This window comes from Balaenoptera borealis (assembly GCF_965194805.1).
Source record: "Balaenoptera borealis genome assembly, chromosome: X".
Lineage (NCBI taxonomy): Eukaryota > Metazoa > Chordata > Mammalia > Artiodactyla > Balaenopteridae > Balaenoptera > Balaenoptera borealis.
In genome coordinates, this window is record NC_138881.1 from 90,908,145 (window position 1) to 90,931,886 (window position 23,742).

A 23,742-nucleotide genomic window follows, 5' to 3' on the forward strand; every position below is an offset into this window, starting at 1 on the left:
CGTGAGCCACAACTACTGAGCCCGCGTGCTGCAACTACTGAAGCCTGCGCGCCTAGAGCCCGTGCTCTGCAACAAGAGAAGCCACCACAATGAGAAGCCCGCGCACTGCAACGAAGAGTAGCCACCACTCGCCGCAACTAGAGAAAGCCCATGTGCAGCAACGAAGACCCAATGCAGCCAAAAATTAAAAATAAAAATAAAAAATAAGGTTTAAAAAAAACGAAAGTAAAGGAATAAATCCTTTTTCATAATCTGATGTTAGAGTTCTTAGACATAAAAAAAGCACAATCCATGAAAGAAAAAATGCATAAACTGGACTGTATCAAAATTTAAAATATTTGCATTAATGCAAAAAAATTTGTATGCTGAAAACTATAAAATGTTGCTGAAAGAAATTAAAGACACAAATAAATGAAATAAATGCAAAGACATTCCGTGTTCATGGATTGAAGACTTAATATTGTTAAGATGTCAGTACTGCCCAAAGTGATCTACAAATTCAAAGCAATCCTATCAAAATACCAATGACGGTTTTTGCAGAAATAGAAAAATCCAGGAATTCCCTGGTGGTCCAGTGGTTAAGACTTAGTGCTTTCACTGCCGTGGGCCTGGGTTGGATCCTTGGTCGGGGAACTAAGATCCCACAAGCTGCCCGGCACGGCCGAAAAAAAAAAAAAAAAAAAAGAAAGAAATAGAAAAATCCATCCTAAAATTCATATGGAATCTCAAGAGACCCAAACAGTTAAAACAATCTTGAAAAAGAAGAGCAAAGTTGGAGGTCTCACACTTCCTTATTTCAAAGCTTACTACAAATCTACAGTAGTTAAAACAGTGTGGTACTGGCATAAAGACAGACATACATACCAATGGAATAGAATGGAGAGCCTAGAAATACACTCTTTCATTTACAGTCAAATGATTTTCAGAGAGTGTGTTAGGACCATTCAATGGGGAAAGGCAGTCGTTTCAACAAGTAGTACTGGAAAAACTGGATATCAAACATGCAAAAATGAAGTTGGACCCTTTATATCATAAACAAAGTTAACTCAAAATGGATCAAAGACCTAAACATAAGAGCTAAAACTATAAAACTCTGTGAAGATAATACAGGAAAAAAGGTTTATGACATTAGATTTGGCAGTGATTTATTGGATATAACACCAGAAGCACAGGGAACAAAAAAAAATTGACAAATTGGACTTCATCAAAAATAAAAACTTTTGTGCATCAAAGGACACTATCAACAGACTAAGAAGGCAACCCACAGAATCGGAGAAAATATTTGCAAATCATATATCTGATAAGGGAGTAATATCCAGAATATATAAAGAACTGCAACTCAACAACAAATTAACAACTCATCTAAAAAATGGGCAAAAGACACCCTTGTACATTGCTGGTATGAATTGAAAATGGTATAGCCTCTATAAACAGTATGGTGGTTCCTCAAAGGATTAAACATAGAATTACCATATGATCCAGCAATTTCACTTCTGCGTATATATTCAAAAGAATTGAAAGTAGGGACTGGAACAGATAGTTGTATATCCAGGTTCACAGCAACATTATTCACAATAGCCAAAAGGTAGAAGCAACACAAGGGTCTATTGACAGATGAATGGATAAACAAAATGTGGTAGATGACATACAATGAAATATTATTTAGCCTTAAAAAAGAAGGAAATTCTGATACATGCTACAACATAGATGACCTTGAAGACACTATGCTAAGTGAAATAAGCCAGACACAAAAAGACACTGTTATGATTCCACTTACATGAGGTACCTAGAGTATTCAAATTCAGAGACAGAAAGCAGAATGGTGGTTGGCAGGAGATGAGGGAAAGGGAGAATGGGGAGTTAGTGTTTAATGGGTAAAAAGTTTCCATTTGGGAAGATGAAAAAGTTCTGGAGATGGATGGTTACAATTGTTGCAGAACAATGTGAATATACTTAATACACTTAAAAAATAGTTAAAATGGTCAGTTTTATGTTAGGTATATTTTACCACAATAAAAGAAAGTTTGCTCTGCAAAAGACACTGTTAAGAGAATGAAAAGGCAAGCTACACACTGGGATAAAATATTTGCAAATCATATATCCAACAGAGAATTGTGTTTAGAATACATAAACAACTCTCAAGAGTCATCAGGAAAAAATTAACAACTCAGTTAAAAAACAGCAAAAGATTTGAACTGACACTTCAGCAACAGGATATAAGGATGGCAAATAAGCATATGAAAAGATGTTCAATATCATTAGCCATTAAGGAAATGCAAATTAAAACTACAATGAGATACGACTTCACAGCTATTAGAATAACTAAAATAAATACCAACAATACCAAATGCTGACAAAGATGTAGAGCAACTGGAACTCTCATACATTGCTGGTGAAAATGCAAAATGGTTCAGCCACTCTGGAAAATGGTTTGGCAGTTTCTTATAAAGTTAAACAAACACTTACCATATGACCCAGTAATCCCACTCCTAGATATTTACCTTAGAGAAATAAAAATTTTATGTTCACACAAAAGCCTGTACAAGAATATTCATATCAGTATTATTCATAATCACCATAACCTGGAAACAGCCCAAATGCACTTGAATGGGTGAATGGATGACAAACTTTGGAACATTCATACAATGGAATGCTACTCAGCAAAATGAATGAACTATTGGTACACACAACAACTTGGATGAATCTCAAAGGCACTATGCTGAGTGAAAGAAGTCACTCTCAAAAGATTACATATTGTATGATTCCATTTATATGACGTTCTCTAAAAGACAAAATCACAGTGATGGAGAATAGATCAGTGATTGCCAGGGATTATGGGTGGAGTTGGGAGTGACTATCAATGGATAGTATGAGGAAGTTTGAGGGTCATGGAGCTGTTCTCTATCCTGATTGTGGTGGTGGTTACATGAATCTATGTGATTTACACGATTTACAATTCACAGAATTGTACACATAGCCCCCACCCCAAATAAACAGGCAATTTTATTGTAAGTTCATTTCAAAAATAAAATATTAGCTATTATATCATCATCAATAGTTATACGTTACTGATTAATAAAAGTATTCAGAATTAGTTACAAAATAGGATCTAAAATTCATTAAGGTCACTTTATGTCTGGTATAATAACTTAAAGGTATAGAGAAAAATATCAACAACACTAAATGTAAAAGCTTTATTACAACTTCTACTAACTCCTCTCTTTAATATTCTGTATCAGGATAATATGCTCCCTGTGGATCATGTCCTATAAACATTGTCATATACTGAATATGGAATTAAATAAGAACTCAACTTAGAAGTCTGGGACCCTAGGTTACATTCCTAAATCTAACACTGTAAGAAAACTCTCGACTTGCCTTTTGTGCCTAATTTTATCTTCCTCTTCATTGAGGTCATGTACTTGTCTGCACTTGTCTTTTTGTGGTATGCTGTGAAGGTGTAAAGCAAGGAGTTTCAAAGATAGGAAACAGAACAGATTCATATACCACCCGCCCACCCCAAATACCAGGTACTGCTTTAAGTGATTCACATGTATTACCTCTCTTAATTCTCCTAACAACCTTAAAACATAGCTACTATTAATATTCTCATGAAGAAAATGAAGCATAGAGTGGTAACTTGCCCAACATCTTATAGCTAGTAAGCAGGGGAGCCAGGAATGTTCCCAGCAGTCTGCCTCCAGAGCCCATGTTCTTAATCAGTATGCTATAATGTCTCTCCACCAAAGGCTGTTTGTTCATTCTTTCTTTCCTTCCTTCACCACTGCTCTTCCATGTCTATGGTCTCTCTGTCTCTAACAAATCACTCATTCATTCTGTTGGCTTTACCTATGGTCTAAGCATAGATGAGCCCCAATTCTATGGACCTAGTTCTGCCCTCTCCCCTGAGCTTCACTGCTGCATTTCCAACAGCCTCCTCGATATCTGCGTTTGATGAACCTGCGGTCTCACAAATTTAACATGTTTAAAATCAAACTCATCATCTTTCCTCAAAATTTCCCCATAAAGGCTTCCTTAATTTTGCCAACTGTTAAATTACACAGCGTTGAAGCACCTGGGCTATCTTTGACACATTTCTCTCCACTGACCTTCATTCTCAGTCAACAAGTTTTACCAATTCTTCTTTTGTAATGTCTCTTATAATCATACCTACTTCTCTTTCCAATTCCATTGCCATCATCCTAGTCAGCTCTTCCTGCTGAAATGACTGTAACGCCTCCTAAATTGTTCTCCCCGCTTCCAGTTCTCCCTCTCGTGCATCCTATTTACTGGCCACTAGATTAATCACTTTCAAATACTGCTTTTATCATGTTACTCCTGGCTCAAAGACCTTTAACCATATCCAAAATGACTAACTGAATAACGAACTCTGTATAGGTCTATACTACCTGCCAAATAAAGTTCAAAAATTTTAGCTTCCTTTCTAACCTTGTCTCTCACGACACCTCCAAACACGCCACAGTGCTTGCAACAACTGCTGCTAGTGAAATGCCTTTCCCTCTCCTTCCTGAAGACTTGGTAGTATTAAAAGAACATTTAAATCTTACCTCCTCTGAGAGGCCATGTTCAGTCATGCCAATCAACGCACAGTGGCCTTTCCCTCCTCTGAACTCCTACAGCCCTTAACAACTGTATCTAGCATTGTTACTAAATGTTATATGTTTCTCTCTCCAACCAGCAATTGGCACAAAGTCAGGAACCATTTCTTAAACTTCTGCATACCTTCCACAGTGCCTAGCAAAACTTACCTGTTAAACCCATTCTTTCTGGTTAAGACACACACCGTTTATCTATATATTTTGTGCTAGTTTATAGTTCTACCTAAAGACCCTTCACAATCTAGCCTCACCTACCTTTCCAGTATCATCTCCTGTCAGTCCTCACTGTGTCCTGTACTTCCTGCCACACTGAACTTTTCACTGTTCCCTAGACACACCAGGTTCTTTCATAATCTTATTCCTACTCACCCAGTATCTGTAATGCCCTCTCCCCACTATTTATCTGACAAGTGCCTGTTGATCAGTCAAGACTTGGTACAAATGTCAACTCCTGACTCTCCCAATTAGACTTAGATGTTCTATCCCTGTGTCCCCTCAGCATTTTATTCACATCTCTACAATAGCAATTTTCATGTTGTACTGCAACTAACTAGGTACATATTTGTCTTTCTCAAGGGACTATACATTCCTCAAGAGTATCAATAGTTCATCTTTCCCCTACTCCCTTCACTAACTCTTCATAGTTAATGCCCTGATGTTAAATCTTTCTGTCAGTGAAAGAACATATCAAGTCAGTGGCGATCACATACCTTGGTAATAAAGAGCCTTGAGGAAGGAGTGACGTTCAGCTCCCTGAAATAAAGAATTTTCTATTTCCATTTCTCGCCGGGTCAGCTGTTTGCTCTTTGCAAATCTCTGTGGCAGGCAAAGGATGCGCTGACGCTCTGAGATTCTTTCCTCAATATCTTGAAGACGGTTCTGTATCGCTTCAGGGGTTGCCCTAAGTCTCGTCCTCTGAAATAAGAGAAATGAGATGGCATATATCACAAAGGACACACCCTAAAAGTGACAATCTGATGCCTTAAACAAGAAAGAAAATGATCAGGGCCCAGAAATGGTCATTTACAGACATGTTAGCTAAGAAGTCAAGGAGCAGGAATACCCTGCGGTCCAGTGGTTAGGACTCTGCACTTTCACTGCCGAGGGCACGGGTTCAATATCTGGTCAGGGAACTAAGATCTCACAAGCCACGTGGCACAGCCAAAAATAAATAAATAAAATTTAAAAAATAAAATAAAATCCCATTTGTTTAGGGGGAAAAAAGTCAAGGAGCAGCTTCTCTTTTACCAAGGTCCCTATCCTAAAAACCAAAGAAGATTCAGACACAAAGCTCAGTGTTGTGAGAACTAAAAATGAAAAGGTTCTCAGTACCAAAATGAAAAGATCTTACTTTTTATTCTCCAGAAAAAATGTGCCCCACTCACCTTTTCACCTGAAACATGGCTCTTCCAAATCAAGATTTCTGTCTCATTAAGCCCTAGTTCCCTGAGAGAAGCAGTCTCCTGGTCCTTCTCATGCAGTGTCTGGAACTGGGACAAAGTCATAGTCCCAGCTGCTTCCTTCCCAAAGGGCTTGTACATAGTACCAGGAGCAAAGCTCTCTTTCTTAGAGACACATCTGCAAAACAAGCAGGAAGAGAGTAAGAACATCTTCAAGTTACCACAATTCACAGAAATGGGGCTCGCCATTAAGAGGCACAGTGAAACTCAGTGGCAATTTCTCTCTCACACACTATTTCTAGGCTGAAGCACCACTGTAATGATATGGAACTCCACGAGTAATCCAGGACTAATGACTGAATCAAATATGTATTTACTGGGCACCTACTAGGCATCAGAGACTGTGCCAGGTACTGAGGATGAAACAGTAAAAAAGATAAAATCAGTTTCTGCTTTTGTGGAAGAACTGTAGAAGAGAGGCAAGTAAAGAGGCAATGATAATACTGGATTGTAAGTGCTATGTATGTTAAAGGAAGACACAGGAAAGGTACTTAGCCCGGAAGGAGTGGGATATGGGAGGCTTCCTAGGGGAAGAGACACAGAAGTAAAACCCTGCCTAATAAGTAGAAGTTTGCCAAGGAAAGCGGGCTGAGAGAGGAGTGTTACATCCAGACTTTAAGAGGCGTCTGTCACCTGGAGGTGAGGGTCTATGATAGTCTGTTTGCAAAATCAATACCTACTCCTCAATGGAGACACTGGTATCAAGTTGATGCTGAAGGAGGCTTTTCAGCTGCCTCTCCCCTTCTGTTTCCAGCTCCTCCAGGACGTGCTCATCACTCTTCACACAGCTATTTACCCTGGGATAGATACAAGAATATATGTGGAAAGTAGAAGAGACAGTTAATCTCAAAATATATTCCTTATCAATATTATCTACCATTAGTGATTCCATTTGTTCAAAGACACTTCTCTATTTGTTGTCCTTTATCATTCATTCCACAAACATTAACTAAATACCTGTTTACACACAATGAATGCATTGTGCTAGGTACTGATGGAGTCAAAGATATTCAAGACAGAGTCTTTATCATCAAGAAGCTTGCAATTTATTTAGGGAAAGGTAACAGATACGTATGTGTTGAGTGCATGTGTGGGGCAGGGGGGGAAGAGGGGGAGAGAGAGAGGGAGGGAGCGAGGGAGGGAGAGAGAGGGAGAGGGAAAAGGACAGGGAGAGAGAGAGGGACAGAGGGAGAGAGAGAGAAAGAAAGATTTTATATCTTTTATATCTTCTTTATGAAGCATATGCCAAATCAGTAGTTCACAGAAGAAAGATAATTGGGAGGCAAGGTAGTAAATGAAGACTTGGGAAAGGTAATTCTTACACTGGCATTTGAAGGATTGAGTATGATGAAGGAAAGAACAGGGAGAACGAGTATGAAGAGACAGAACTATGTTGGGGGGATAATAAGAAGTTCAATTTAGCTGGCATTCATGTATGGGAGCCTTGGGAGATCATGTTGGAAGGGTAATTAGACTCAGACTGTGAATGGCCTTAAATACACCAACTAAGAGGTCTGGACCTTAATGTACATGTATTAGAAAGCAATTTATTAGGTAGTTAAGTGACATGGTACAAGTGATGGTTTAGGAAAATGAATGCGGTTATAATAAGCCTTATGGAATAGTATGGAATAGTAAGAAAGAAACCAGAAGAACTAGTTAGGAAACTATAATTTATCAAGCATAAGGTGATGAAAGTACAAACTGGAGTGGTAATAGAAATTGAAAGGAAGGGTTAGATGAGAAAGGCCTTTTGAAGGTAGGGGTAAGGGAGAAGTGAAAGATAACCCTGAATTTCAAGCTGTGTAACTGAGAGATGGGACCAATGAACTAAAGAGGAAGTTCCAGATGGACTAAATGGTTTGGGAAAGGGAAGTCATTATTGTGTTAGCCGTGTTGAGTCAACTACCTATTACAACTGAAATACCAGCATGAAGTATTAGGAATGCTTCAAAGACATACTGAGTCTGAGGTGACAATATGATACTGGCTAAAAGGAAAGTGATAGCAGAACTGTTGCATAGATAAGAGTCTGAGGCTGCATATGGAAATCTTGAGTCATCTGTGTTGTCAGGATCTGGAGCTGTGAGAGAGGAGAAGATTACCAAAGAAGAGAGTATAGAAACAAAGATGAAGGGGGTCATAACATTTTACAGCTTAAGCACTACTGTGTAGAAATCTAGGTAATGCTAATATGAGCTAACTAACCCTAAATAATCAAAAACTCTGAGTGTAAAGAAATAGCAGGACCATTTAAGTGTGCAACAAATGATTATAAAAGACAAAAACAAAGCGAGTTAACTCCATGAGGAAAATAAATATTAAATACCTTTCTTAAAAAATAGCCCTTTACTACTGGGGTTATGATGAGACCTAAAAGATGTATCTCCCATAATTGTAAGCAAGATTCCCATACTTTAGACAGACTTATACCAACTTTGGGACATTTTAAAGTATCCATAGGGCCAGGGTTTTCAAAAATTCCTTTTAAGTATCTTAATCTTTACTTATTATTTAGAATTCTGAAAGTTCTTGCTAAGTTTAAAGTGGCTTTGAAATGAATAAACCATAGCTAAATACATCAGTACACATGAATTTCAAAAAGAAATGTGGAGTGAAAAAAAGCAAGTCACAGAAAAATTCATATATGTGTCTGCGTAGAGTTGAAAATGGGATAACACTAACAACACTTTGTTTAGATATAAATTCGTATGTGATAAAACTATTTAAAAAGAAAAAAGCAAGGGAATGATTAACGCAAAATACTGGCTAGTGGGCTTCCCTGGTGGCGCAGCGGTTGAGAATCTGCCTGCCAATGCAGGGGACACGGGTTCAAGCCCTGGTCTGGGAAGATCCCACATGCCGCGGAGCAACTAGGCCCGTGAGCCACAACTGCTGAGCCTGCGCGTCTGGAGCCTGTGCTCCGCAACAAGAGAGGCCACGATAGTGAGAGGCCCGCGCATCGCAATGAAGAGTGGCCCCCGCTTGCCGCAACTAGAGAAAGCCCTCGCACAGAAACGAAGACCCAACACAGCCAAAAATAAATAAATAAATTAATTAATTAAAAAAAAAAAATACTGGCTAGTGATCCCCTCAGGGAGGGAAGAGAAGCGCTCAGGGAAGGGCACACAGAGGACTTCTGATACTGGTAATGTTCTATGAATACTGTATCGATGATACTGCTGTTATCAAATGATACAGCATCTATGTTACCGATACTGGTAATGTTCTATTTCTAAAGCTTGTAGTGAGTACGAGTCTATTATTATTCTTTAACCTGTATATATACATTATTCTGCATGTATGAAAGATATATAAACATTTTTTAAAAGTCATTTTGAGACAAGGAAAATCAGAAACTTCTTTTGAAAAAGATGCAGAAACTGACGGTGCAGGAGAGCATTATACCAGTAAGAATTTAAATGCACCGCTCTATTCCAGAGTGATTATTCTACTTGCAGAATGAATACAGAACTAATTTAATGAGGATCCTTTCAAAAGGCTTTGTGTACTGTCAATAATTGTAAGCTCAGGCTTTCAACAAAGACCAGCCACGTTAAAGCTGCCATTTCCTGCAGAACCAGTAGGGGGAACTGCTCGCAGCGGTGCCTTTCTTTTCTTACAATACATGGAACCGGTTTGGCACCCTGCTTCTAAATTTGTAAAAACAAAGTATCACTTGTTTACTTTAAGACCTGAAAATGCTACATGGTCTCTGAGCCCGAGAAAGTCCTCTTTAACACACAAACACTGCGAATAAACGCGCCTACCCTGGGCCCCTTTCTGAGAACGGGGTGGAGGTAGGGCGGGACAGGGAGGAGCTGGCCCGCGTTTCTCCGGCGCAGGCCGGTTTCATCAATCGGCCAAGACCCTTTTACCTGGGTGGGTCCGTCTGAAATAGGAAGGAGCCACAGCATCTGTCCCGGGGCCGGCGCCGTTGCCTAGGTGCCTGTGCCGGGAGAGCATGCCTACGGGGACCGGCAGCAGCGGCGGCCCTTCCTGAACTTCGCCCTACAGGCCTGTCCAGCCCGTCTCCCCTTTTCCCTCTTCCTTTGTCTTCCCGCTCACACGAAACCGCGTCCCCAGAACGTGACATACCCCAAACCCAAAGTAACAAAAGCCACTTGAAGAGTTAAAAGATAGAACAAAGCTCCCTTCGCCGTCTGCTCTCAGACAAGCCCTTACCTCTTCATGTTTCCACAGGCCCCTAGCTCTAACTTGGGTAAATAGGCCGCGGACTTCAAGTCCCAGAACTCTGCGCGGCCGACTCTAAGGGGATTGTGGTGGAGCGCAGGATTCTGGGAATTGTAGTCTCGCAGAGCTAGGAACCCAGAGTACGTACTGAGCAACCGGTACATTGTAAATTGTCAAGTATTTCTCTTGGATTTCTTGTATAGGTTAAAGGTAACATCCAAAATATCCAGCTCATAAACCTAGGAGTCGCCTTTGACTTCTTGACTCTCTCATCCAGTATCACCAAATCCTGGCCCCTCTAATTTCCCTTGAATGTGTCCCTATCAAACCTGCTTCTGTTTTCAAGGGCTTCTTATCCCGAATCCCACCTACCTGCTGTTTCCAGTCGAGCCTCTGGTTCATCCTCTGCAGTGATCAGACTCAAGTTTGACCACATCACTAGCACAAATGGTTCTCCTCTGTCTCTAACAGAGGCTAAGACATTGTACTTCCTATCCTGAGAATCAGAAACCCACGTGTATTCAGGCCCATGAATGTTTTTATTGATAATTACGATGAATCATGAGAGTGGTAGAACACAGTGGTTAAGAGAATGGGCTCCTAGTTCCCGGAAATGGAAATACAAATGTCCTTAAGTACATGAAAAGAAAGATGTTTAATCTCACAAGTGAGATGTAAATTTCAAAGTACACTGACTATAAAATACCTGATGTGTACTCCTCAAAACTGTCAAGGTCATCAAAAACATGGAAAGTCTGAGCATCTGTCACAACCAAAAGAATCAAAGGAGACATGATGACCAAATGTAATGTGGGATCCTGGGACAGAAAAGGGCCCTAGGTAAAAAATATAGAAATATCAATAAACTATGCACTTTAGTTAATAATAAGGTTCATTAGCTGTGACAAATATACCAGAGTTATTTAAGATGTTAACACTAAATAAAACTGAGTGGAGGAATACAGAACTCTGTACTATGCAACTTTTCTGTAAATCTAAAACTTCTCTTAAAAAATAAAGTTTATTTTCTAAAAGTACATTAACATTTTTCACCCACCAGATTAGTAAAGATGTACAAGTTTGAGAACACACTTGTTTTGTTGAGATTGAGGGGAAACAGGCATTCTCAATACACTGCTGGTAGAAACATAAATTGGTACCTCTGTGGAAGGCAACTTGAGGATACAATTTAAATCATAAATGCACATTTCCTTTAAAGCAACAATTCAAGTTATCCTCAATACTATGTGTCCTCAAGAAATTAATTGTATGTGTACATATATAATTATAGGTTATACAATTTTATAAACTATATATATTATAAAATTTTGTATATATATAAAATTAGTCATGCAACCTTGTTTATAATAACAAAATATTGGAAACAACTTAAATATCCATGAATGTTATACATCCATTCAATGGAAAACTATGCAGCAGTCCCAAAGACGACAAAGTTCTCTATGGACTGCTACTGAACAATCTCTAAAATATATTTAGTGCAAAAGCAAGGTACAGCACGATGTGTATAGTGTGCTTCCATTTTAGTTTTTAAAAAAGAAGGAATATATGTATGTGTTTGCTAGTATATGCAATAAAATACCTCTGGGAAAACATAAGACAGTGATAAGTAAATGATTCTGGGTTAAGGGAACTGGATGGTGAGGGATAAAACTTTTCACTTTATCTTCTTGAATTTTGAACCACATGATTATATTACCTAGTCAATATATTTTTTAATTAAAGAGAACCCTTCTTATACCACAAAGAGCCAAAGAAGAAAAGGATCATGGGTTTGGGGGGGTCACACTGCTTGGATTCTCAGTTCCCACAGTTATTGACAATATAACATAGTAGGCAATCTGGACTTGAACTTTTGTTTGGCAAGTTACAAGACTATGTAAGTTTCATTAAGTTTCTTTAACTGGTCTAGGCCAGTTTCCTCATCTGTAAAATGGCGATAATGCTTCAGAATAGGGTGACTATAAAGTACTATACAAAAGAATCGTTTTAAAATCACTTGCAGCGTGGTCATCTATGAGCAAATATTCCAAGTTTATCCAGTAGGTTCAGACTTATTCAAACTGTCTGTATTGCCACACTCAAGTTAGAGGATAAGACCAAAGAGCAGCTACTGGAAGACATTATACTTCCTATCCTGAGAATTTCTAACAGATGAGAATGTCATGGAAAGTACTAGAGTTATCCAAGACCTAGCATATGCAAATGACTGTGCTCTTGAAGCACACAGGTGAATGAATGCAGCTCTAACATGCACCATTTTGTGGTTTTGGCACAGAACAGGGATGGAATCTAAGCAAAAACAAAGTGTGGGTCATAACATAACCCGCATTAAGTAAATCCTATATGGTGGTGGGCTGAATTCTGCTGCTCAACCAAACTGTCCAATTGACACATTGATCAACAAGGAAATGGAAGAATACACCAAAGTTGCTAGTGTGTCTGTCCCCTGGGAAGGCGGCAAAGGGTGGAACAGATTACTACACTGACCACCACACCAGACTTGTATACAACTTCCTATAAAACATACATTCTATTGGTACTGAAGTGATACACACTACATTACAAATCCACTAGGTGGGATGAGTGGAGAATGAATGGCTAAAAAGACATACATGGGGTGGAATTACAACTACAAAGCAAAGTCATAAGGAAGTACTCTATGTACCTGTGTATAACTGTAGCCAGTCCAAGTGGTAGGTACCAAGGGACAAACATTCAGAAAATTGCACTAGAAGGAAAACCAGGCTATTTCTAGCTCTGCCAAATTTATTACCTGTGGAATAATAGCTATTCCATTTCCCCACAGCATCCTCTCCCCACTTCAAAAGGATATCAGACAGTATATTAAAAGCTTTGAGATTTCTAGATGTTATTCATGGGCACAGAGATCTTAGCACGAGGTAATTTCACAATTTCACCCCCAGAAGAGTTTATGACAAACTGAAAAATATGCCGCATTTGTCTTTCTGACAATTTAACAAGGTTAGTTTAAGCCAGAAGTTCCTCCTTAACATAGACATATTTTCAGGCTTTGTCCTTTTTAGGTGCTTTGTTCACAGCACACTTCTGATGAATACATTATGAAGCAATTATAATTTCCAGATATGAAAGAAGATGCTAAAACCAAAAATCTTCTCTTGAAGAGGGATAGCATCACTCATCTAATATTAAGAGTAAACAACTGTGCATGTCTTTCAAATCCTCCAAATGAGATAGCATAAATGCTGTCTTTTTCAGAGGACAAACAAAGTAGATAAGCACTGGGAAAGTGTCAGCACGACAAATTTAAGAATTCTCCTTCAGCTAATATCTTAGCTGGTCTTTACCAATGGCTGTGGGGGAGAGGGGTCTCAAGATTCCAGTACCTAACATAAATGTAGCCTTAAAATTACTGGCAAGAATAGGTTATTTCTGATCTTTTAATTAATATCTGTTCAACAATGCCATGTGTTTTAGACACATGTTAGAACCAGAGTCAGAAGGAACCTTAAAAACGATTTAGTCCAAGGCTCCAAATAGTACACTGAGATCTACCAGTAAACCCACAGTATTACTGCATTGATCTGGAAGCCACTTGCCATTCATATGCCTCTTTTTTTTTTTTTTAGCCTTTTTTTTTAAACATCTTTATTGGAGTATAATTGCTTTACAATGGTGTGTTAGTTTCAGCTTTATAACAAAGTGAATCAGCTATACATATACATATATCCCCATATCTATCTCTTCTCCCTTGTGTCTCCCTCCCTCCCACCCTCTAGGTGGTCACAAAGCATGGAGCTGATGTCCCTGTGCTATGCAGCTGCTTCCCACTAGCTATCGGTTTTACATTTGGTAGTGTATATATGTCCATGCCACTCTCTCACTTTGTACCAGCTTACCCTTCCCCCTCCGCATGTCCTCAAGTCCATTCTCTAGTAGGTCTGCGTCTTTATTCCCATCCTGCCCCTAGGTTCTTCATAACCATTTTTTTTTTTTTAGATTCCATATATATGTGTTAGCATACGGTATTTGTTTTTCTCTTTCTGACTTACTTCACTCTGTATCACATGCCTCTTTTATGTCCTGGAAAAAAAATATTAGAACTGCCAATGCAAAGTCAACAGGAGTACTGTAGCCTCCTCTTTCTTCATTTTACTGAGGAAGTTTACAGTAAGCAAGTACTGGTAGTGAAAAGACATAAAGGAGTCAAAAAACTTGTGAGAAATGAAAACTAGTTTCTTCCAGTTGGGAAAACCTTCATATGGTCCAACTCTTTCATGTTATAGACAAAAGATAATGCTCCAAATGAAATTATCTGTCCAGTTAATTAAGCAGGGACAAGAATAAATCCAGTATTTCCTTCTATATACTATGTTCTCTTTACTGAATGTGGAACTTAACGTATTCACAGACTATAAGAGTTGAACTGCCAAAAACAATAGGGAAAATGTCTTTATCTAGGATAATAATATTGTATTCAAACACTAAAGATTACTCAAGATAATACTCAAAAGCTGTTTACCTACAGAAATCATCCATAAAGTTAAATGGTCTCTGTAATTTTGAGAGGTAATGAAAACTTACCCGATTAGAAGCTGCTACTTTGAGAAGTGTGTGTAGGAAAAAAAGAGGCCATGTAAGTTCTGATATTTGGTTTACTCATAAGGTGATGTAAATCACTAATACTCATTTCAAAAATATTTTCTTTCCATAATATGTACCCTTCAGGATGGTCATGTTCAGTCAGTACAACAGAAGTTCAGCTCAGGAATTACAGGCAATTAAGCTTTAGTCACTCAAAAACTTTTAAGTTGTTTATTTTAGTGTTATACTTTTATTTTTCAGAGCATTGCCTTTATTTATGACTTAGGTAAAACATGAAACACAAGAAATCAGACTGTTTCCAAACTAAGAACAACGCTTTTTCTTGAAAAACAAATAAACAAATATACAACTATAAATCATATGCTAAAACCAAGTAAAACACCAGATTATCTGTACATCAAAAATAAATGAATTGCCTGAACCATACCCTTTTTAAAATAACCTAAATCAAGTCCCAAATCCATCCTAACTCTTCCTCCCTTCTCTGAATTTCTACAGCATACTTTCTGTACTTCATAACACACTTCCTTGTATTGTCTATACTGTTTTTTTATACAGACAGGCATTAAGTATATCTCAAAGTAGACAGTAAGTTCTTTTGAGGATAGAGACTTCACAGTAGCTAACACTATACGTTGAATGTTAACAGGCACCCAGTAAAGACTGGTTGGCATCTATTTTTTGGCAAACATTTCTTTATGATCTGATTGCAGTGAAAAGGACAATGCGTGCTGGCAGTAAGATATGGAATCTAGCAGAGTAAGCCATGAATTGCACACACAGAGTCAACATCAAATAGGTTGCTCTCTAGACAGAAGAGCTGATATAGTTTTGATTTGCTAATACTAAGAGCCAAACTACAGTATCATTCCCAACAGCACAATATTTAAGTGGGGGAAAAAATACATGCAGCCTTTATTGCCACCAAAGATTAAATATTAACTGTAAATACTACTCTAACAAACACCATCAAACTTGGTAGGTAATGTATAATCCAAAAACAGCATGCTGAAGATAGGGTCATTCAATCAAAAGCAATCCTGACATTGCATTCCTGCTCCTTGTAACGACGATGCTGGAAAACTTGTACCTCTTCTACCTTCCTTTGCAGCATGTCTATAAGGGGAAAAGGCACACATCATTACTCAGAGGACAAAATATCCCAGGAACGTAACTTACATTCTCCCTTCAACATATGACTGACAAAACTTTACGTGTCAATTTTTTTTTTTTTTTTTGGCCACGCCGTGCACCTTGTGGGATCTTAGTTCCCCGACCAGGGATTGAACCTGTGCCCCCTGCAGTGGAAGTGCGGAGTCTTAACCACTGGACAGCCAGGGGAGTCCCATACATGTCAATTTTAATAGCTTTAAGTATTAGAAAATACAGAGGAAGAGAAAAACATGCCTCTGTCTGGTTGGAAACTATTGCACAAGACTGTTCTTGATTTGCTCTCCCTAGCTTTCAGGGAAGTAACAGTCTACCTGACATTTGTATTTTGTTGAAGAGAAGTGTTAACTGCTTTTTACTCATTACAGCCTAAAAGTGTCATACAGGATGGTCATGAAATTGAATGTGTAGATTTTGGTAGGTCTTTGCTGCCTATAAGAAAATTAGTACACTGAATATTTTCACATTTCAGTTCCTTTCTAATGATTTATTTAACTTCGTGGTCCTTAATTTGCTCAGGGGCAGAACAACACAAAATACCATTAGTTTCACCATATAGAACAGTAACTTTCTGCAGTAAAAATAAGCTGTTGAAGTAAGTGTGATAATCTGAGTTTTTCTGTTAATGTGTACAAATAAATTTGGTCATTTGTTTTAGTATTCACTAATGTTCACTGGTTGATAAGCAATAACTGGTGCCAAAAATGTAAGGAAAACTTTACAAGAGAAAAACTAAAAAATGTGGGACAATATACTTTAATTTTCTTCAGCCAATTGGAAAAGAACCAATGTTTTGCAGTTTTTGAAGTATAATACCTCATTCTATCTTATGACATATAGGCATTCCGTAAGATCACACCTTTTAAGAACAAGTGATTTAAATGATGGTTGTCTACTGAAAGGCTAGGAGAACAGTCTGGGAAAACACATCTCCTTTCTGTTGTAATAACTAACTGCAGGGACCAATTTTTTCCCCCTGAATAACATTTTTCAATGTGACAGAAACACAAATGAGCACTACAACAAGCCATTAACTTGAGGCCAGAAGTGTCAACATAAGCACAGACTACTTAATTTGCTGATTGATACATATTAAATGCAAAAGAGTACTTTTATAAACATTTTTAAAAATCAATGAAATGTCGAGAAACACAAGTCAGCATTATTAAGAGAGGCTTACCATAAATATTTTGTCATGGCTTCAAATTGAATTCTCAAGACTATCTCTGTATTAACATACTTTACATTTTTCAGGAGTTTCACTCTTTAAGGACAAAAACTGCACCTAGGCACTTAACTGCCCAGAGTTCTGGTCCCATGATATGCGTCAGTGATTGTCCCTGCAGGCGTATTAAATTATATATCATACTAGAAGTAAAATGCTAGTAATAGTCAAAATTTGATGAGAAATATGCCATATACATTTGACATTATTAAAAAAGCAATTGTACTGAACAATATGAAAGTGAAATTAATAAAACAACTCCATTCACAGTAGCATAAAAAAGAATTAAAACACTCAGGAATAAACTTAGCAAATGAACTATAAGACTTGTACACTGGAAACTATAAATCATTGCTAAGAGAAACTTAAGAAGATCTAAAAAAATGAAGAGATATTCCATGTTCATGGATTGAAAGACTCAATAGTGTTAAGATGTCAATTCTCCACAAATTGATCTACAAATTCAATGCAGTGCCTATGAAAATTCCAGAAGGCTACTTCTGTAGAAATAGACAAGCTTTAAAATTTACATGGAAAGACAAAGGACCCATAATAGCCAAAGCAATCTGAAAAAGAATAATAAATTGCAGGAATTACACCACCCAATTTTAAAACATACTACAAAGCTACAGTAATCGAGACAGCATGGTATTAGCATAGTATAGCCATAGAGATCAATGGAACAGAAATGAAGTCCAGAAATAAAACCTTATATTTATGGTCAATTCATTTTTAACAAAGGTGCCAAGACAATACAATGGGGGGAAGCATAGTCTTTTTCAGCAAATAATACAGGGACAACTACATATCTACATGGAACTGAAGTTGACCCCCTACCTCTAACTATGAACAAAAATCAACTCAAACCGCTGTAATAACCTATATGGGAAAGAATCTGAAAAAGAATAGATATATGTATGTGTATAACTAAATCACTTTGCTGTACACCTGAAACTAACACAACATTGTAAATAAACTATACTCCAATATAAAATAACAATTTAAAAAAATCTCTCAAACACTTAAAAATCCTCAAGAAAATTCTAGCAAACCAACATATAAAAGGAACTAGAAACCAGGGCCAAGTAGAATTTATTCCATAAATGTAAGGTTGAATCAATGTTTAAAAATGCGTCAATGTAATTCACCATATCAACAAGTTAAAGAAGAAAAATCATATGATTATATCAATTGATGTAGAAAAAGCATTTGACAAAATCCATACTCATTAATAATAAAAATTAATGATAAAAAAAGTCAGGAAAAGAGTGGAATTACCTCAATTTGATAAAAAGCATCTACAAAAAAACCTATACCTAAAATCATACTTCCAGTGAAAGACTAAACTCAGAAGCAAGGCAAAGACGTTTGTTCTCACCACTCTTATTCAACATGGTCCTGAAGTTCTAGCCAGTGTAATGTGAGAAAAAGACATAAATAGCATACAGATGGGGAAGGAAAAAATAAAATTGTCCCTTTTTGCAGATGATGTAACTACCTATGTAGAAAATCCCGAGGAATCAAAAACAAAACAAAACAAAACCCCAAAATACCAAACTCCTAGAAGTGAGTTCAGCAGGCATACAAGATCAACATATAAAAATTGTGTTTTTATGTACTAAAAATGAACATGTGGAAATCAGAATTTAAAACACAATATCATTTACAATCACTACAAATAAAATGAAATACTTAGGTATAAGTCGGACAAAACCAAAACATATACATGATGTGGGTGCTGAAAATTACAAAATGCTGATGAAAGAACTCAAAGAAGACCTAAATAAATACTGAGACATACTATGTTCATGGATGAGAAGAATCAATACAGTAAAGATGTCAATTTCCCCCCAAACTGATCTATAAATTTAATGTAATTCCTATCAAATCCCAGCAAATTTTTATGGAAATGCAAAGGAATTAAAATAGCTAAAACAACCTTGATGGAGAAAAATAAAGTGGGAGAAATTACTCTCCAAGATATTAAGGCTTACTATACAGCTACATTGATGAAGAGAGTGTGGTATTGGTGGAGGGAAAGACATATAGATCTACGGAATAGAGATCCCAGAAAACAATTTGATATCCATAGAGGAAAAAAAAACGTTGATCTAAACTTCACATCTTATACAAAAATTAACTCAAAATGGATCACAGCCTTAAATATAAAATATAAAACAATAAAACTTGTAGGAAAAAACAGAGGAGAAAATTGGGGGTATGTAGGACTACACAGAAAGTTCTTAGACTTCACACCAAAAGCATGATCCATAAAAGGAAAAATTGATAAACTGGACTTAATTTTAAAAACTTTTGTCCTGTGAACAACTCTGCTAAGAAGAGACAAGGTACAGAGTAGGAGAAAATATATGCAAACCACAGAGCTAGCAAAGGACTAGTATCTAGAATATATAATGAACTCTCAAAACAACAGTAAAAAAAAAATCCAATTAGATAATGGACAAAAGGCAAGAACTGACATTTCATCAAAGAGGATATACTCATGACAAATAAGCACATGAAAAGATGTTCAGCATCATTAGCCATTAGGAAAATGCAAATTAAAACTTCAGTGATCTCACTACACATCTATCAGAATGGTTAAAATGAAAAAAAAAAGTGAAAATACCAAATGTTGAGGACGCAGACAAATTAGATTATTCATACATTGCTGGTGGGTATGTAAAATGGTACAGTCTCTCTGGAAAACAGTGTAACAGTTTTTTAAATAAAAGTAAAGACGCAACTACCATATGACCTAGCAATTGCACTCTTGGGCATCTATCCAAGAGAAATGAAAACTTATGTTCACAAAAGACTCTGTACATAAACATTTATAGAAGCTTTACTCATAAGTAGCCAAAAGCTGGAAACACCTAAGATGTACTACAACAACAGGTAAATGTGTAAACAGACTGTAGTACATCTAAACCATGCAAAACTACTCAGCAACAAAAAGGATCAAACCACTGATACACATAGCAATTTAGATGAATCTCTGGGGAATTATGCTAAGTGAAAAAAAGCCAACCCCTAAAGGATACATGCTATATGATTTCATCTTATATAGTATTTTGAAATGATAAAATTTTAGAAAGGGAGAATAGATTAGTGGTTGCCAAGAATTAGGGGGCAGGGAGTAGGGGGGATATGGTAGGAGGGAGGTGGGTGTGGCAATAAAAGGGGAATATGAGGAATTCTTGTAGTAATGGAACTATTCTGTATTTTTACTATGGTTGTGGATATACAAACCTACACATGTGATAAAATTGTATATGACTAAACACACAAACACACACACACAAGTAAAACTGTAGAAATCTGAACAAGACAAATTTTATCAATGTTAATACCCCAGTTGCAATACAGAACTACAGTTTTGTAAGATGCTATCACTGGGAAGAACTAGGTAAACTATCAATAGGGACTCTATATTATTTCTTCAGGACCTATATTATTCCTTACACTAAATGTGAATCCACAATTACCTCAATGAAAATTTCAATTAGTGTAAAAAACTAACCCACACAAATAAGGTTTTGATTCCCAATTTCTTGTAGAAGTGCCTGCTGAGTAGGCACATAATATGACCTCCAATTTATGTGAGGCAAGAGTTTTAACATTTATTCTCACTGCTTAATATGGTTGGCCATCTTTTCAGCTTCCAATATGGGTTTCCTCATTGTTGCATGCCTGCTAAGCCAAAGACAGATTTTAAGGTTTTAGTTGCTGTAGAATATACTTCAGTATTAGGTTAGGCTGCTGTTTAAAAGCAACCCTGAAGTCTCAGGAGTTTAACCTAATTAAGGTTTATTTCTCATTCAAAAAGGGGAAGAAGGAGGTAGGAAGGGGGAGAGAGGGGAAGGGAGGGAGGAAGAAAGGAAGAGAGGGAAGGAGGGGGAAAAAGAGAGAAAGAGAGAGAACACTGTTCTCCCACTTGTCATAGGTAATTTTAAGAAGATTCCCAGGTTACTGAAACTAAAGTAACACTCAGAATAAATATACTTGAATTCTTACTGCTAACTGTGATCTGAAGGGAAGAACAGTGTTTCTAAAAACATACGAAGCTCTCCACTCTGCCATGAGAATTCTCATCCTGATCTCACCACTGATACATTAAGGTGGTGATGGGGGAGACCTTCAAGATGGTGGAAGAGTAAGACGTGGAGATCACCTTCCTCCCCACAAATAAATCAAAAATACATCTACATGTGGAACAATGCCTACAGAACACCTACTGAACATTGGCAGAAGACCTCAGACTTCCCAAAAGGCAAGAAAATTCCCACGTACCTGGCCACACAGCTGACAGGGTCTTGGTGCTCTGGCCTGGTGTCAGGCCTGAGCCTTTGAGGTGGGAGAGCCGAGTTCAGGACATTGGACCATCAGAGACCTCCTGGCCCCACGTAATATCATTCAGCAAGAGCTCTCCCAGAGAACTCCACTTCAACGCTAAGACCCAGCTCCACCCAACAGCCAGCAAGCTCCAGTGCTGGATGCCCCATGACAAACAACTAGCAAGAGAGGAACACAGCCCCACCCATTAGCAGGGAGGCTGCCTAAAATCATACTAAGTTCACAGACACCCCAAAACACACCACTGGATGCATCCCTGCCCACCAGAAAGACAAGATCCAGCGTCATCCACCAGAACACAGGCACCAGTCCCCTCCACCAGGAAGCCTACACAACCCACTGAACCAACCTTACCCACTGGGGACAGACACCAAAAACAACAGGAAATACGAACTTGCACCCTGCGAAAAGGAGACCCCCAAACACAGAAAGATAAGCAAAATGAGAAGACAGAGAAATGCAGCAGATGAGGGAGCAAGGTAAAAACCCACCAGACCAAACAAATGAAGAGGAAATAGGCAGTCTACCTGAAAAAGAATTCAGAGTAATGACAGTAAAGATGATCCAAAATCTTGGAAATAGAATGGAGAAAATACAAGAAACATTTAACATGGACCTAGAATAACTAAAGAGCAAACAAACAAGGATGAACAACACAATAAATGAAATTAAAAATTCTCTAGAAGGAATCGATAGCAGAATAACTGAGGCAGAAGAACAGATACGTGACCAGGAAGAAAAATAGTGGAAATAACTACTGCAGAGCCGAATAAAGAAAAAAGAATGAAAAAGAATTGAGGGCACTCTCTGAGACCTCTGGGACAGCATTAAATGCAGCAATATTCGAATTATAGGGGTCCCAGAAGAAGAGAAAAACAAAGGGTCTGAGAAAGTATTTGAAGAGATTATAGTTGAAAACTTCCTTAATATGGGAAAGGAAATAGTCAATCAAGTCCAGGAAGTGCAGAGAGTCCCAAACAGGATAAATCCAAGGAGAAACACACCAAGACACATATTAATCAAAAATCAAACCATCAAAAATTAAATACAAAGAAAAAATATTAAAAGCAGCAAGGGAAAAGCAACAAATAACATACAACTGAATCCCCATAAGGTTAACAGCTCAGCAGAAACTCTGCAAGCCAGAAGGAAGTGGCAGGACATATTTAAAGTGATGAAAGGGAAAAACCCACAAGCAAGATTACTCTACCCAGCAAGGATCTCATTCATATTCGATGGAGAAATTAAAACCTTTACAGACAAGCAAAACCTAAGAGAATTCAGCACCACCAAACCAGCTTTACAACAAATGCTAAAGGAATTTCTCTAGGCAGGAAACACAAGAGAAGGAAAAGACCTACAGTAACAAACCCAAAACAATTAAGAAGTGGTAATAGGAACATACATATCGATAATTACCTTAAAAGTAAATGGATTAAATGCTCCAACCAAAAGACATAGACTGGCTGAATGGATACAACAACAAGAACCGTATATATGCTGTCTACAAGAGACCCACTTCAGACTTAGGGACACAGACAGACTGAAAGTGAGGGGATGGAAAGAGATATTCCATGCAAATGGAAATCAAAAGGAAGCTAGGGTAGCAATTTTCATATCAGACAAAATAGACTTTAAAATAAAGACTATTACAAGAGATAAAGAAGGACACTACATAATGATCAAAGGATCAATCCAAGAAGAAGATAGAACAATTGTAAATATTTATGCACCCAGCAAAGGAGCACCTCAATATATAAGGCAAATGCTAAGAGCCTTAAAAGGGGAAATCGACAGTAAAACAATCATAGTAGGGGACTTTAACACCCCACTTTCACCAATGGACAGATCAACCAAAATGAAAATAAATAAGGAAACACAAACTTTAAATGATACATTAAACAGGATGGACTTAATTGATATTTATAGCACATGCCATCCAAAAACAACAGAATATACTTTCTTATAAAGTGCTCATAGAACATTCTCCAGGATAGATCATATCTTGGGTCATAAATCAAGCCCTAGAAAATTTAAGAAAATTGAAATCGTATCAAGAATCTTTCTGACCACAATGCTATGAGACTAGATATCAATTATAGGAAAAAAA

General features: G+C 37.5%; 2 protein-coding genes across 5 annotated transcripts in view; both read right to left on the minus strand.

Moving 5' to 3' along the window:
* RBM41 (RNA binding motif protein 41) overlaps nt 1-14,045 on the minus strand; it is a 68,112-nt gene extending 54,067 nt beyond the window's left edge. For 2 of the 4 annotated variants that reach the window (XM_082377280.1, XM_082377279.1), the window contains exons 1-5: nt 9,958-10,257; nt 6,760-6,876; nt 6,005-6,197; nt 5,330-5,534; nt 3,379-3,450 (exon numbers count right to left, since the gene is read on the minus strand). In XM_082377280.1, the coding sequence (XP_082233406.1) occupies nt 3,379-3,450; nt 5,330-5,534; nt 6,005-6,197; nt 6,760-6,876; nt 9,958-10,175 (805 nt within the window). In that variant the 5' untranslated portion in view covers nt 10,176-10,257. The other 2 variants (XM_082377281.1, XM_082377282.1) reach the window with 2 other exon arrangements.
* A 1,032-nt stretch (nt 14,046-15,077) lies between these two features.
* The window catches only part of LOC309620156 (nuclear pore glycoprotein p62-like), a gene marked incomplete at its 5' end in the record, with an annotated part of 78,548 nt that continues 69,883 nt past the window's right edge, over nt 15,078-23,742 (minus strand). Inside the window, one exon of the mRNA XM_082376220.1 lies at nt 15,078-15,997. Coding sequence (XP_082232346.1) covers nt 15,906-15,997 — 92 coding nt within the window. The 3' untranslated portion in view covers nt 15,078-15,905. The remainder of the gene's footprint in view (nt 15,998-23,742) is intronic.